This window comes from Melozone crissalis, unplaced genomic scaffold (assembly GCF_028551555.1).
Source record: "Melozone crissalis strain CALT ecotype California unplaced genomic scaffold, PUWL_Pcris_2 ptg000068l_1, whole genome shotgun sequence".
In the NCBI taxonomy this organism is placed as follows: domain Eukaryota; kingdom Metazoa; phylum Chordata; class Aves; order Passeriformes; family Passerellidae; genus Melozone; species Melozone crissalis.
Genome location: NW_026535846.1, coordinates 12025546 through 12040772, shown reverse-complemented (window position 1 = coordinate 12040772; position 15227 = coordinate 12025546). Strand labels below are relative to the sequence as shown.

The window sequence follows — 15227 nt, the reverse complement described above, 5'->3', positions numbered from 1 at the left end:
CCAGTCAGGACTTAAAGCAGGTTATAACAACAACGGGCAACCTCTTGTCTTGCTATCTCCACATAGCAAAGCTATCTGGAAGAACTGTAGCTCTTGGAGTGAATCCAAACATTGTTTAGGCTGCTACTGAGGACCAGGTAAGGTGGAACCTCACATCTTTTCCCAGTTCCTCCATCCTGGTCTAGGTGACTCACCTGAAAAAGAGTGAGGTCTATCAAAAGTTCACTGTGGAGCAGACAGAACTGCTACCAGCCAAAACCAGAGAAACTGGTCCTCCAGTCTGTCCTTTTTTTTTTTTAGGTTATCCTGAGGAAAAAGAACTGAGCAGTCATATAGGGGATGCACCTCCCCAAGCACAGTATCTATCAAGGCTACTAGTGATCAAGTGCAACAAAATTCATGGCTCCTACCACTGTGTCAGCTGGACTTAAGCTCCAATGCATTTCATTTTAGGAACACACCAGAGGGATGAAAGAAAAGGGAACCAGCAACACACTTTAATATAGGATCAACATACATTGTGTAAAACTGTACTGAGACAACGCAGGCAAGGCTGTCACAAAAACATAGGCACTGCTAGTATAGTTTTAGATTACAAAAAAATATAATTTGAAAGCAGATGTGGAACAGCCACACACCGCCTTACATTCAGCCACCATGGCCTGAAGGGTATGGGAGGCACAAGAGCAACAAAACCAAATCAAACTATCCTGAAAGTATCCAAGTAACAGATCCCTGTGTACCAGAATGACCAGAAGACATCAGGTTCATATTAACTTTTATTTCCATGTATGTACAACTTAAGAAACAAATCCCAGATTGAAAAAGTTCAGAAGTCATCTTGAACAACACAACACTGACATACCTTTGAGGCAGCAAATATTACTCTTATTAAGGCTCTCATGAACGGATGGATACCATGCAAATGCAATTAAAGAGTACATTACATTTCAAAATATGCAAACTAAGTTCAACTTTAAGTCTTTCAGAAAAAGAACATATCAAACATTAGAACTATGAGCCACAAACATATTTACATACATGCTTGGAGTATGTGTGAACCAGATAAAATGAAGTAAAATGTAACAACTGTCAACCTCTCTTTAGTCAGATCAGAACTACAGTTGGTGATCAATCCCTTCCAGCAGTACAAGTGCCAATGTGTGCACCAACCTCAGCATTTTGCACTCACATAAACTGGTACTGACTGCAAAACTCCACCTTTTTTCAACCTGTGCTTTGGCATTTATTTCTCCTCACTGAAAGTACTTAATCCCCCCACTGAGCAGGAGGCATGTACAGAGTGCCTGTAACGCAGCAGCACCTGCAGGCACTGCACAACAAAGTTACTTCCATTGATGCCAAACTAACTTTTGCTTCTATATATCCTTCATATAGCTACAAAGCTACAAATATATATGAAGAATATATAAAAGCAAAAATCAGTTTGGCAACACCATCAGGCACTTGGATTCTGATTAATTTCTGTATACTCCTTGCTCATCATTTCAAAGAGTGATAGCTGCTTTTTTTTTAAACCCTAACCAGCATTAGCACTAAATCAAACAGCAATGCTAATCTACAAGAAAAACATTTCTTACTTAATATTTTAGTATAGTAACACCACTTGTGCAAACCAGCATCTAAAGATGGTCTAATATTACCAGCAAGAAGACAGTTCATTTCTTCTCTGTGTCATTGTAACAAATCAAAATCAAATACAATCAAGGTGGCTAGCAGCATTGGTTTTTTGGTGTCATCACTAACATAAATCAAAAATAAAAGGACTAATAAGTTGGAAGTGATGAATATGTGAAAAGAAAACCACCACAATTGCTGTGACCTCTCCCAGGATGTTACGTGCACTGCTGGGGAGTCAAAGGTGCTAGGTGACTTTCTTCAAGCCTGATGTTTACACAATCAAATTTTATTTGTCCACTGAAAAGGAACTAAATTAGCTTTCAAACTGTTTTATCTCACAGCATTTTTGGCAACTCTAAAATTGCCTAAAGGCTCAAACTTTTCAGAAGTTTTCTGTCACATTACATTCAGCACTTACTAATTTCTTGCAAACACTATTCCTCGCCTAAGAAAATAGCAGTTAAAAGTAGAAAGATTCTTTCATTTCTGTCACCTAATTTTGAGTCACAGCAGCATATAATTTAAGATACTGCTAGGCACACACTGTGTGGGTATTGGCAACTGGAAGAATGAAAAAGGGAAGAGAAAGATCCATTTTCCTTTAATCCCGACCAGCAGCTGTTAGCAATTTTCTTTAGTTATCACTGTAGGACATGATGGATGGGAAGGCTCAGTCTGCTAGGAACTGGTGTATAGTGTCCAAATGCTCTCAAGGACTGTTGTTCAACAGCACATTCAGTTTAACTGGGGACTACAGACTGCAAGAGGTAACAGATAGCTCCTGGGAGAATCTATCACTTTTCAGAGAAGCTGTCTGATCAAGGGGTAACACCTGAAAGAACCATTGCATGATCTTTTGCTGTATGGTTTGTGCATCAAGTCATTGAGAAGAAAGAACATTAACTCAAGTGGTAACTCAAACCAAAAAATCTGCATAAAACAACATGTTGAGATATTACTATTTTAAGACTTTCCATACACTTTGCAACACAGAGAAACTGGATACACAAAAACATGCAAGTCAAACAAAGCTAATCTACAATAAACAAAACCAGAATACACTTATTTCAAGACTTAAAACATTAAAATATTCATCCAATGCTAAATAGGAGCAATAGAATAAGCTCTAGACCTAGCCATGTAATTCCATAAACATTTCAATTGGCTCTTTCAGCCTTTATTCCCCATCTCTTTTAACTTGTTTTTATCATTTCAGGCCACAAACTTAGTAAATGGCACATGAGCCAAAATTCAGATGCAAATAAGGCATCTTCCTCTCTCTATTAATAGCAATGTCCCAGGATTTGTGGTTATATATGCATACAGCTGCACAGCCTTGTTCCATAATTCCATGGCATGTCCCCCTCCCAAGGATAAAGCAGGATGTTAAGTGCTCCAATAGCACATTCTGAGGAGGGATGCTTCTTCCTGAGCACACCTATCCCACCTGGGCTGCACACTCATTTAAGAGCATGCTCTGACTCCTGTGCCCAATCTCCTGCCTGGAAGTTGTGCCCCATCATTGTAAGATGCACCTCTCAACTCATCAGATAAAGTTCAACAGACAAATACCAAGTCTTACAAATATAAACCCAGTGAAATAAAGAATGTGGTCCCTGGACAAAAGCTACATTCCAAAATACAGAATCTAATCTTTTGAATTAACTTTTGAAATGCTCAACCAATCATCACAGCCATTTTGCCCCAAACCTTTAACAGACACTACGAAAAAAGCTGGAAATACCTCATCAAACTTAGAGATACTAATCCCAGAAAACTTCAAAGACATACCAATATATTTTAAATGACATGGAAGAATATGGGCAAAGCTCAAGAACTTCATAAAGTCCTATGTTTTACAAACACAGAAGAAGGTAGCCAATGCAAAGCACAAAATACAAAGAGTAAAGAGGTTTCTTTATCTAAAAACACCTCAAACCACTGAAGGAAGCAAACTGCACTAGAAGTTTACAAGTTGTCTTCAAGGGAAGTACCATGTAAAGCACACTGCATTAATCTAGACCTGACATTATGAGGGCATGTCTCACTGTAGCAAGGTCTGTACTAAACACCAGATCAGAGACAGAACATTGAAGTAAAACATCAGATGTCACAGCCACTGTTCTACTGATCTGGGAAAGGCAGACTCCAAAGTGAGCAGGAACTGTGAACCTGCTTAATAAAGGCCATTCTTGCAAAGTCAAAAAATCATACATCCAACACTTTCATCCCTTCATTAAAATAGAAATACTAAAAAAGGAGCACTCCATAACATATCCCCATTGCTTCTGACTGACATGTTGAATAAAAGGTAAAAGAAGAACTTCAGCAGAGATAATTAGAGCAACGAAGATCTTTCAGCACAGGGCAGCAGAGCTGAGGAGCCTACCAACCAGAGAGTGAACTATTTTGTTTGCTACTTAAACAACCAGAAGCTGTGAGCTGACTACCTCCTTTTATGAGGCATAGAAAAGTTTTCATCTGGAGGCCATTATGAGAAACACCTCACCCTGTGTTTAAGCAAGTAGCCCAGCAGAAATCACTGATAAAGAAAAACAAAAAGTGTGTATTTGCTGGGTTTCCTTCTGAATATTTCAGAGAAAATGTCCTTTTAATGCAGAGAGCAAACAAGGATGTCAGTCTAATTAGATTTTGTTCTGTCATGCTCCTGATCCTGTCTAAGTACTCCTCTGAAAAAAATCTGATTGATGATGAAGGCACAATTATACAAACCTTAACATTCTCTCTAAATGCAGCTATGCAAAAAAGGGAGAGAGGATAGGGAAAACAAAGGTGAAGTATTTTTCTCTTCAAATAATTAAGTCAGTTTATTTTCCAACAGCCATATAAATTTAAAATATGAAACAACAATAATACAGCTATAGAATCTAGGTTTTTTTCAAAGCAGCAGCATATAAAACATATAAAAGCTAAAACCTCAGCACAAGCTTCAAAAAACCAAGGACTGAGTGAATTTTGCCAAAGACATGAAACTCACAAAATACAGTACACAAAAATACTGGAATGCGCAAGATATAAAGCTACACATTTTAGGTAAAGAAAGGCATTGTAAAGGATACAAAATCTGCAAAATTAAAGCATGGGACTTGGGGTAGAGTACCATGAATACAAAGAAGTTGGCAATTAATACACATAGATGGAGTGAAGAAAGTGGCAGTTTCATATTTAGCATATTCAGTTTTCAGGTTCACGACTTCACTTTCTTAGCATCTTTTTTTCCAGAGTTCTCAGCAGCCAAATCTGCTTTTCTCTTCTGTGACTAAAGAGAAAAAATAAATATAAATTTTACAAGATAGTGGCATTACAAACAAAAAACTTAAACACATAACTAATTATTCAGGAGGGAATGTACGACCCCAATGCATTCTAGATTTCAGTTCACTTTTGTAGGATATAATGGAAAGGCAAACATTAATCCCTGACATAGACACTTAATTCTCCTACCCTTTTTATATCCTTAAAATCATTACATGGTCTCAGTGGTGCAGGCACCACACATAGCCTGAATTGGATAAAAAGATCAGGACCTTGACTTACACACAATTCTGTTCTAAAGATGACAACCCTTCAAAATAAAAGAAGCACTTTCATTTCTTCTTCCAGCACCTACTGTGTAGGGGAGGGAAAAATCTCAGAGAAGAAACTGAAGCAACATGTGATATACATAAGTAGGCAGAAAGTAGGCAGTGCAGCTTTCTAAAAAAAGTCCTCCTTTGCTACTTAAACAAAAGACTTCTCAAAAAAAAAAAAAGCCCTCAAATCCTATGCATTGGGAATACCTGCCTAAATCTAGGAGAGATGTGAACAGACAAATATTCCAGTTTAATCTCTCACCTCATGGTTTCTACTAATGCAATCAGTGCCTACATTTATCTTTTACATTTTTTAAAAATATATAATTGAATTCTACCCCACTGGAAGTAAAGTAAGTGCTGCTAAACATACTGCTGTAACTTTGGCTCCTCTTTTCTTCTTTTCAGCTCTTTCTTTTTCCTCAATTTCCATATTTTCTTTTTCTATTAATGATATGAGAGTATTGCAGCGTCTCTGAAACTCCTAAGGAAAGAGAACACATCAAATTTTTAAGCAAATTATACAACTTCTCTTGCTTACATAACTATGTTCAAAATCCTTTAACTTCAAAGCACTTACATTTTCCTAAAGTATTCAATAATACTGATCATTAGCTTGGTTACTATTATCTGTCTTTCCCTCAGTGTAACCTTTAGAAACAGGAAAGGATTTACTGTCCTCCTGACAAGGAGTTTTCAGGATTCTGTCTTCCAAAGTGACATTCCAAAGACTGATGTGATCTTTCATCTTGGTTAATGAAGCAAATTACAGCCTACCAGCACAGTATGCCAGATTTTAGGAAAGAGGTCTTCAAATATATCTTTAAAGCAGAGAAAAAAGGAAGCAAAGCTATCTTAAGCAACACTTTTCTGTGGCACACAGACTAGGGAAGTTTTTTTTGTGAAGAGACACAGTAGAGCTGCAAATGGGCCAAAAATCTATTCAGTCTTAAATTGTAAACTCACTGTTTATTTTTATTCAAACAGGATCCTAAATGCTCTAAATGCTTTTAGCATCAAGACTTGCAAGCCATCAGGACTAAATGCCATCAGCTTGTTTACACATTAAGAAGTATTTCCAATACAACTCAAAATATCTGCATTGCAGTTACTAATGGCTGGCTTGCTTAATACAACTCACTTGACTTGGACAGTTTCTTGTACCCCATTTAAAAGATCCCTTACAAAACACCTAACAGTGCCTATTTTTATTATAATTATTCAGTATGTTCTATGTATTATTGAGAACATGATTCTATGGGTTTTTCTTTCCAACTCAAGCTCTCTTCTGAGGGAAAATAAATCCCAAAAAATATGTCTCATCTCTACTAAACTCAGTCAAGACATTTTTAGAACATAGGCTATCCTAGAATTAACTAGAAGCACGTATCTTAACCTACAATTTGCAATGAAGGGAACAGGTGACCTTTTTGCCCACAAATCAGTCTCTATTTTCTCAGCATCTGTAAACTGGATATTGCTTCAGCCATCATAGTCCGTCATGGATAAGACAGCCTTGGTGCTTTCCTGATCTGAACCTTCCCAAACAGGCAGGCATGGGACTCATCTTTCAGACATTCAAACCCTCCAGCTTAACCAGTTTTTAAGTTCTACAGTTTCCACAGATTCCTCTCCAAAGGATGCTCCATGGCCTTGGGCAAAAGCCATGCAGTTCAGAATGGACACAGAGAATCCTACCACCACTTGAATTCTTTTTATCAGACACACACACATAAAAATCCTCAGGACATTTTTCTTTACAAGTCCCCTTCAGAAATGTTCCAGTGTCCTGCTTGTAGCTTCACCAACAGAGTAGTGTAATAAGTCACTTTTATCACATCCCTGTAGCAATAACCCCACACCCTCAAGTAAAGGTTAAATCATGAAATAGGGTGCCATGTTTGTGCCCTGCTATGTGACAGTCCTTCTGGAGCTAAAATACTCTCACTTCAATCATTAAACTCCCTCAAATTCTACCCAAACAACAAGGTTTAGATAAAAAAAGCAACAACTCAGAGCAAACTTGAGTTCAAGCCATCCCAATATACACTGCAACCCTGAACAGAACAACAGAGTGCCTCTGTCCCAAAAAGCAAAGAAACAGAGATGAAAAAAGACCGAAACAGAACAATGACTGTCAACATGCCACAAGTATTTTACATCATTTAAATTTGTGAATATTGCACTCAGACTTAGGAGCTGAGGTAAAGAGTGATGACAAGCTGCTTCACCATCATAATCTGGATTTTTTCTAGCCTATGAGAAATGGGATCGTGTTAAACTCAAAACAAGCAACTAATCTGAGACAACTAAGAAATAACCTTGATCCACTTGCCTAAAGCACTCAAAGATCCTCCTCTTTCCTGGGGACAAATGGTTGCATAAATATATATATTTATAAAGTGTTCAGGTTCATGGTTAGACTTTCCAGATGGACTACTGCTCCAAAGCATCTGCTGTGGACAGAGGATGGACTCAAAAACAATTTTCTCTGGAGAATCACAGAATCAATTGACAGCAAGATGTGACATGCACACAGGTTTCTTGTACATCTACCATGAAAAATAATCTGAATGATAAATCCTGCACTAAGCTATTGAAATTTCAATAGGGGCTGCTGCATTCCATTTTAGTACTACAAAAATACACTTATTTAAAATGCCTTGCACTTTCAGAGAAGACTTTGTATTCTGTGTGGCTTGATACTTTTCTCCTTTGGATGGAAAGAGAGAAGATACACTTTGTTCACCCCCTCACAGCTCTAAAGACCTGGATTGCAATAAATAAGATGGGAGCACTGAACCATTGCCTTCTGCATGACTGGAGGCAGAGATGCTGACTTGGGAGCAAAGGCAGCCCTCAGCTCTGTCCACAGGCCTGGGCATTCCTGTATTTACTAAGAAGTCATTTCTCTTATGCTGGAGAGTGTTTGCAGAAAGCTAAAAGAGAATATCCATAATTTATGACTTCAGAGAACAGATACATGCTTCACTACTGCCATGATATTTTGCATTCTTCCTGCATGGACACAAATTTTTTTAAAAAACAAACAAACAAATCTGTGCTCAATACTGAAAGCAAAAAAAAAAAATGCAATTGTAGGCTGTCATGGTATCTTTAAGAATTTACATTTTGGGTAAACCATTTGATTTTGAAATAATTTAATGAAGCAGGATTTGCTTTTCTAAATCTTCAGGAGAACAAACAGAAATAGTAAGATGGAAGATAAATTAGCTATTTTTGTGGAATTCAAGAGACATCTAGTGGTTAGAACACAGAGCTTTCACAAAGAGCCTGTTAAACCCTTTTCTGAATTATGCTGCCCTTTTTATCTTGTTTCATATGAGTTTAAATGATCGTGTGAATTTCAGCATTTCAGGAAGCCTTCTCCACTTTCACTAATTTACTCCTCTATAAATATTTGTATTTATACTTCATTCATTGTTATTATCATGTGATTTTCCAGCACATTTCTTCACCAAAAAAAAAAATAAAACCACCAAACTAGTGCAAAATGGACCCATAGAAATTACAACCTCCACAAATCTCAGGACATTAGAATATATCAGCTATATTACTCAAATGTACAGAGCATGGTAATTCAGACCATTTCAGAAAATTAAATGCACATTGAAAGTGAAAGATGGTTTTAAGTTTGTATTTCCATAATCTTCTTCAACCATGTAGTAGCAGAAAAACTAAAATTATTAAGGGACAGAGTTTTAAAAGGAAACCTAAGCCAAAAGATTCACTATATTCCCAGTGTCTCAGTTTCAGCATTAAGACACCACAGAACATATTTCTACACTTGAGCAAATGATTTCTATCCCCTTTAAAAAAAGGGTATACTGAACATAAGGATTTGCAAGACTTAAATTGAATATTTAACTCTACCCCTGACAACCATATATCAACTAATATTAAACACTGAGCTACATTTTTAATTTCTAGTACCCATTTCTGTGATTTATTTAAATGGATTCCTGCACAGACAACTTAAAGAAACTTCTTAATGTGCTCAATACTGCAGGCTTCTCTCTTTCTAGACATAATATTAAAATGCAGTATTTCTTCAAAAAGACATTTTAGTAAGAAACACTTGAAATTCTTTTCAATGAAGGGCTAACTGCTGCACTAACCAGAAACACTTCAATTGCTGAAATATCAAGTAAAAAGTGTATTGCATAATTATAAGTAGTGCTGGGAAAAGCAAATATACCCACCTGTTCTAATACATATTTTAAATATTTTATTTTATGTTTTATTTATTCTTAGTACAGTACCCAGAACTCTGAAAGAACATTCTTTCAGACAAACAAATCCTGAGGTCAGGAAATGAAGACAAACAACAAGTAGAAGGAATTGAGCAAAAATTTTGGGGCAAATCCAACAGCTTTTTATCATTGAAAGAGTCCCATATTCTGATGTTGGTACCTACATACCTTAATTTTTGCAACCACCAAAGCTTCTGTGACTGTTGTCCATTCCTGCTAAATAACTCAATTAAAAATGAATGGCTCTGCTCTAAAATCCTCAGTACTACTCTACTTGCTATTAACCTTGTATTATATTCTCTAAACACAAATAAAATTTTCAGTAAAGTATACCTAAAGAAATGTAAGCACTTCCATGGGATAATCCACACTCACAAACTACAAAGTGCATTTTAAACCTATTGCTTCAATGATTAATTTCTATGTGAATCACTAACTTTCCTCATGCTGTTAGAAATTAAATACTGCATTAGGAAAGCTGCTCCCTTCTCCAAGCATATTATTCAGATGTCTTCAGACTTTAATGTTATGCAACAACTCTAAAAGAGTCATATTTTAAGAGACATTGTTTGGTAAAACACTCAGTTTGCAATAAAAGCAACGAGGATACTTGTAAGTCTAGTCTACTACTGTCTTAATGCCTTTGGGTAACATGGGACTCAGTCTGGCAGGTTTTCTAATCTGTTTCAGTTGTATTGCATTTTTTCTGTACTAAGACAAAAGGTTACTATAAAAAAAACAGAAATGAAAATCACACCTAAAGTTGTTCTTTCAGCACTTGTTTCCTAAACAAATTTTATGTGGTGGTGCTTTAAAAAGAACAAGGTGCCTCATGCCATGCCCAGTCCCTGTAAGTGGTACCCACCATGGCAGTTCTGGATTTGATGAACCAGTCGAACCGGAACTGAGGCGCGTTGCGCACGCACTGCCGCAGCTCCTCGTACACGTTCTCCTTGTCAAAGCCCATCTTGTGTAACATGCAGATCAAAAACCTGTCTTCCTCCTCTGTGTAATTCTTCCCTTTGTTTGTTCCATACTGAATACGCAGCTGATGAAAAGGTGCTTTGTACCTTGCAATCTGAATGCAAAACAAAAGTAAGGATTAATAAACGTACAATGCTACATCCAGGAATCATTACATGATACTGCAGATCACTGAGAGGTGGTATACTACCTATGCTGCATAAAAGACAGAACACTCATCCCCAATTATTCCTTTTCTGGAGGAATTTTTGGAAAAAGTCAGCTGCAGAAAACAAAAAACCTGGAATAATTACTTTGGCATCAAGGGCTTTCTTGATACTGATCCTCCGCTGAATTCTGGCCTCTCCTCGTTCAATCTGAGCCATAATCCTCTCAATGTCCTGTAGCTCATTACAACGTTCCCAGAAAACAGCTAAAAACACAAAACAAAATTGTTGAATATAATCTTTTCCTCTGCTATTATGACTTCACTGTTAAGATACTTGGGCAAAAAAAAAATAAATTTAGCCTGTGGTTCCATTAATCTTAAACAATGAGCTAATGCTCTCCAGCTTACTGTGCTAGCCAAAAAATAAGCTTGCACTGACTCTTAATTCAGAATCCTTAAAAGTTAACTGTAAGTAAAGGCTTAGTAAAAATTCTAACAAAATTTACATGCAACATAATCAATTGTAAAATAAATTCAACACTGAAGGGAACTCTTGTGGAGCTCTTCCTCTTCAACTACAGGAAACAACACTGCAAAGTTGATTTTATGAAGGTGTTTAGTAAAATTACATCCAAGGCTGAAAGAGGAAGAAATTTCAAAAGCACTGTGTAAATACAAAAGAAAAAGATACAGTGTAAGAGGTAAAATAGCAGAGATACAGCATAAAGAATCACACTGGCACTACAAGGCAAATTCACAATTTCACAAGTCCATGTTGTCAGTGAGAATTAACTACGTCAAATTCTAAATCTTGACTAAGGAGGGCTAAAGGCAGCTGCAGGTGTTAGTTATGTGCTACAAAACCAACCTTTTATAGAATTTAGTCTTCTGAAAAAAAACCCAAGTTGCATACTTTAACAAAAAAAAAAATCCTTAAATGCATCTAAATTCTCTACCTTGTAATTTTAAAAGAACATTCGGCAAAAATCATGGTAATACTCTGGTATTAGGAAATAAATACATTTCAAAACATCACCAACCTGAGTATTCAATGACCTCCTCAGGTGACTTTCCTTCCACCTCACGGGCAATATTGTCTATGTCATCACGGCCATATTTCTCATTAGCTTTAATAAACTGGTTAAAATCTCTTTTATTCCAGTTTGTAAAACCCTGTAAGCAACAAGAGATTAAGAAGGCATTATCAGGACAGAGGAAAGCATTTTCCAAAATTGTGATTTATTTATGTACCATTTGCTCCTCTGCAATATCACATAATTACAGTGGCTAATGGTCTTTCAGGATTTCCACAGACTTGTGTTATCCAGGGCTTATTACTGAACCTATAACTAAACAGTTATTTTTGGTCATGACTCCACATGCATTAGTAACAGCTTTTTATCCTTTCTTTTTAAAGTTTTTGTGATGCTTCTCCAAAGAAACAAGCTCAGTGACAGCTGCACTCCTGCAGATACAAGCACCACACTTCAGAGCAGTACAAGGTGCAGCAATGCCTGTGTCATCACAAGTTCTTAGAGCAGTGCAAGTATCTAAAGCAAGAGCTCCTACTTCAGACATTTACAAACCTGGAACCAGGCAAACAGCTGAATGAAAGCATAAGTATGTCAAGAAAAGATCTCTAGTCCAAAAAGATGCAATCAAATGGAAGCTCTAAAGCACTGTCAAAGAGAGAATTTGTTATGTACCAAAGAAATCAATCCAAAACTGAACAAGCGAGATGCAATGCACAAAAATATTATCCAAGAAAGAGACATTACAATTTAAAGACAGGGAAAGCAGAAAATGACAAGAACAAACAAGACAATCACATGCCTGGGCAATAATCTGTAGTGCACAGAGTTTCTTTCATCACAGAAATGTATCTACAAGGAACTTTGTCAGTTCAGCTAAGTAAGCTCAGTCCACAATTAGCATGTCCAGAGTGAGTCTAACATACACAATACAACTATTTCTTTTTAATCATTAACAGCAGTACTGATATGCATATCAGCACCACCTGAAATATTTCCTCTGCTACACATAAGTGAAATCAATAGTGAAATTGTGACTTTGGAATTTTCTTCCAAAGTACACCAATTCCCAATTCTTCTATAGAAAATTTTCTGAGTCAAAAAGTCCCATTACTTTGAACACACATGGTCTTTAACAATCAGCTTAACTCAGCAGGATAATCAGCCAAAAGGTCAAGAAACTAGTCAGTGACAGAAATTCAGTCCCAGTGACAGAAATTCAGTCCCAGTATAAAATGAACATGTCTAACAACTCGACTGGGACAAAAATTAATGGATGTGACATGCCTTAGACACCTGCATAAATACCATGTATGTTGACATAGGGTTGTCCTGATTCAAGCCCTTTTTGATTTAAAATCAACAGAGAAGCTTTATGCACGTACAAGGAACCCACTGATTGGATTTCTGCACATATTGCTGGATAGTGCATCTACTATCCAAGCTGTTGCCTCAGAAATGTTCAAGGACTTTCAAGGAAACAGTAGATGACTAAGATGTAAACTTGTTCAAGGACAGGAAAGGTTCCTCAAAGCAAAACCAATCAAAATCATTCCATGTTCTATGCTTTCTTCTTTCAGTAACATCAGCATAGCTTTCCTGCATTACTTATATTCCATACTAGCAAAAACATAGGATGAAATACTTCAGCTGATTTTATTTTACCTGTGTTAGAAGCTTTTCTTTCTCTTCACTTTCCTCAGTATTCAGAGGCATAGACTCATCTATCTTCTTTTGTTCCTCTTTTTGTACCTGAGCTGCATTTGGAAGGTCAGGATTCCTGGGGACCTAAAATCAGGGGTTTCAAAAAGCAGTAGTGCAGCAATGTTATTTCAAAGACTGCATTTTAAAAGCACTCATCTGTACAAAATGTGTTATACCTAGATTCAGATCTTGTTGCTTAAACCCCTCCTCCCAAAAATAGGACTGGCTTTAAGTTCTAAGTTTGTTATGCCCTGAACCCACCACTCCTGCACACAATAACCTCAGGATACTCTGAGAGGTTGAGCTGCCACAGCTCACTGATTTCAGTAATACTTGTCACCAGCAAAGGGTCTGCTTTCCTACATTCATTGGTTCAGAATGTTTTATAACTACAGTGAAACACTAAGTTCTGCCAGGTTTGCTGTAAAGCCATGCCCACTGCCCAAGTAAGGACCAGACACAACCTGATGTAAACAAGAACCAGCAACATTTTATCTGTCCCTTCCACACTGACCAATTCAGTATTTGTGACCTTGGAACTGTACTCCAATTCCACTGCACACAATAGCAAACAAGCCAGAAACAGTATCCAGTAAAGGTTTAGTAGACCTTAACTTATTCCTGCAGCAAAAGGCAATGGAAGATAAGAACTGTTAAGCTGATTTTAATATAGGAGAAATCTTCTTGACTTTACTGGTTTAAATTAAGACTGACACATAAAGCTTGGTCTCTGCCTATTGGCTACCTTCTGATACTGTTCATGGCTGTTTTCAGTTTATTATAAACTCTCTTCAGATTGGAAGTTATACTTCCATTTCACAGCCAAACAAATTTAATTATATTTATCACTTTCCCCACCAGTAAACAGTCATACTAACCTTTTAAGATAACAACTATTCATGTTCAACCTTTCCAGGCTGACAGGTTTCCATAACTGGTCTGAAACACTTCTTTTCACATTCATATTGTCAACACTAGCAATTCTCTCATCCTTCTTTGTTGGAGCATTAATTGAATACATTCTTTACCTAACCTAACTGCATACTCATCTTAATTCTATCCTGACATCCCCATGAAATTCTTTTGGCTGTAAACAGGATTCTAAAAAAACTTTCTGCTTTTTCTTAAAAAACACATTTTACTAATATTAATTCTACTCTCACCAATTTTCCATCTGTTGCTTTGTATGACAATTTTATGTCCTCCAACACATTTTTTAGATTATATTTTTTTCTTGCTGCGACCTGTCAGAAAACTTGAGGCTTTTTAAAGACATGTCTGGCTGGAAGTAGAGAATCCATTTGGTCTACTCAATCAATACTGGTCCAAGTGAGGATAACAGAATCTGTTCACTGCTTGTCCAGTAATGTCAGCAGGGAAAAGAGAGAAATTCAGCTAAGGCACAGTACGAAAAAAAAATTATGGGAAAAATCTAGAAATCTGTTGTCTGGTTTCCTTTTTGTAGAAGTAATATATTCAGACTTCTCCACACCTTTAAACTTTTTATATCCCACCCAAATCCAAGGAAAACTGATGTAATTTTAATTAACTTCATATCAACACAAAGATATACAAAAAAAAACATCATACTTGGGAAGGTGATTTTATATTAGCCAAATTATTCTCACCTTAGACCACATGTCACACCTTTGGTTTTGAGAATATGAAGCATGAGAACTATCTTTCCTTTTTCTACTCTATGTCATCATTAGGAATCCACCACAAAACACAAAGCTACACAGATACAGAATTTTTTGTGAAGGAAAGAACAACAGATTATCTTTTCTGCTCCTCAGTAGAACAGAAACAGAAGAATAGAAGCTTTAAGCCATTTCTTTCACAATAACTTGAC

General features: G+C 36.7%; 1 protein-coding gene across 1 annotated transcript in view; it reads right to left on the bottom strand.

The window, feature by feature from the left end:
- Positions 1 to 761: 761 nt before the first annotated feature.
- The window catches only part of SMARCA1 (SWI/SNF related, matrix associated, actin dependent regulator of chromatin, subfamily a, member 1), a 32909-nt gene continuing 18443 nt past the window's right edge, over positions 762 to 15227 (bottom strand). The window contains exons 19-24 of the mRNA XM_054289407.1: positions 13337 to 13459; positions 11681 to 11813; positions 10786 to 10904; positions 10374 to 10586; positions 5608 to 5718; positions 762 to 4921 (exon numbers count right to left, since the gene is read on the bottom strand). Coding sequence (XP_054145382.1) covers positions 4850 to 4921; positions 5608 to 5718; positions 10374 to 10586; positions 10786 to 10904; positions 11681 to 11813; positions 13337 to 13459 — 771 coding nt within the window. The 3' untranslated portion in view covers positions 762 to 4849. The remainder of the gene's footprint in view (positions 4922 to 5607; positions 5719 to 10373; positions 10587 to 10785; positions 10905 to 11680; positions 11814 to 13336; positions 13460 to 15227) is intronic.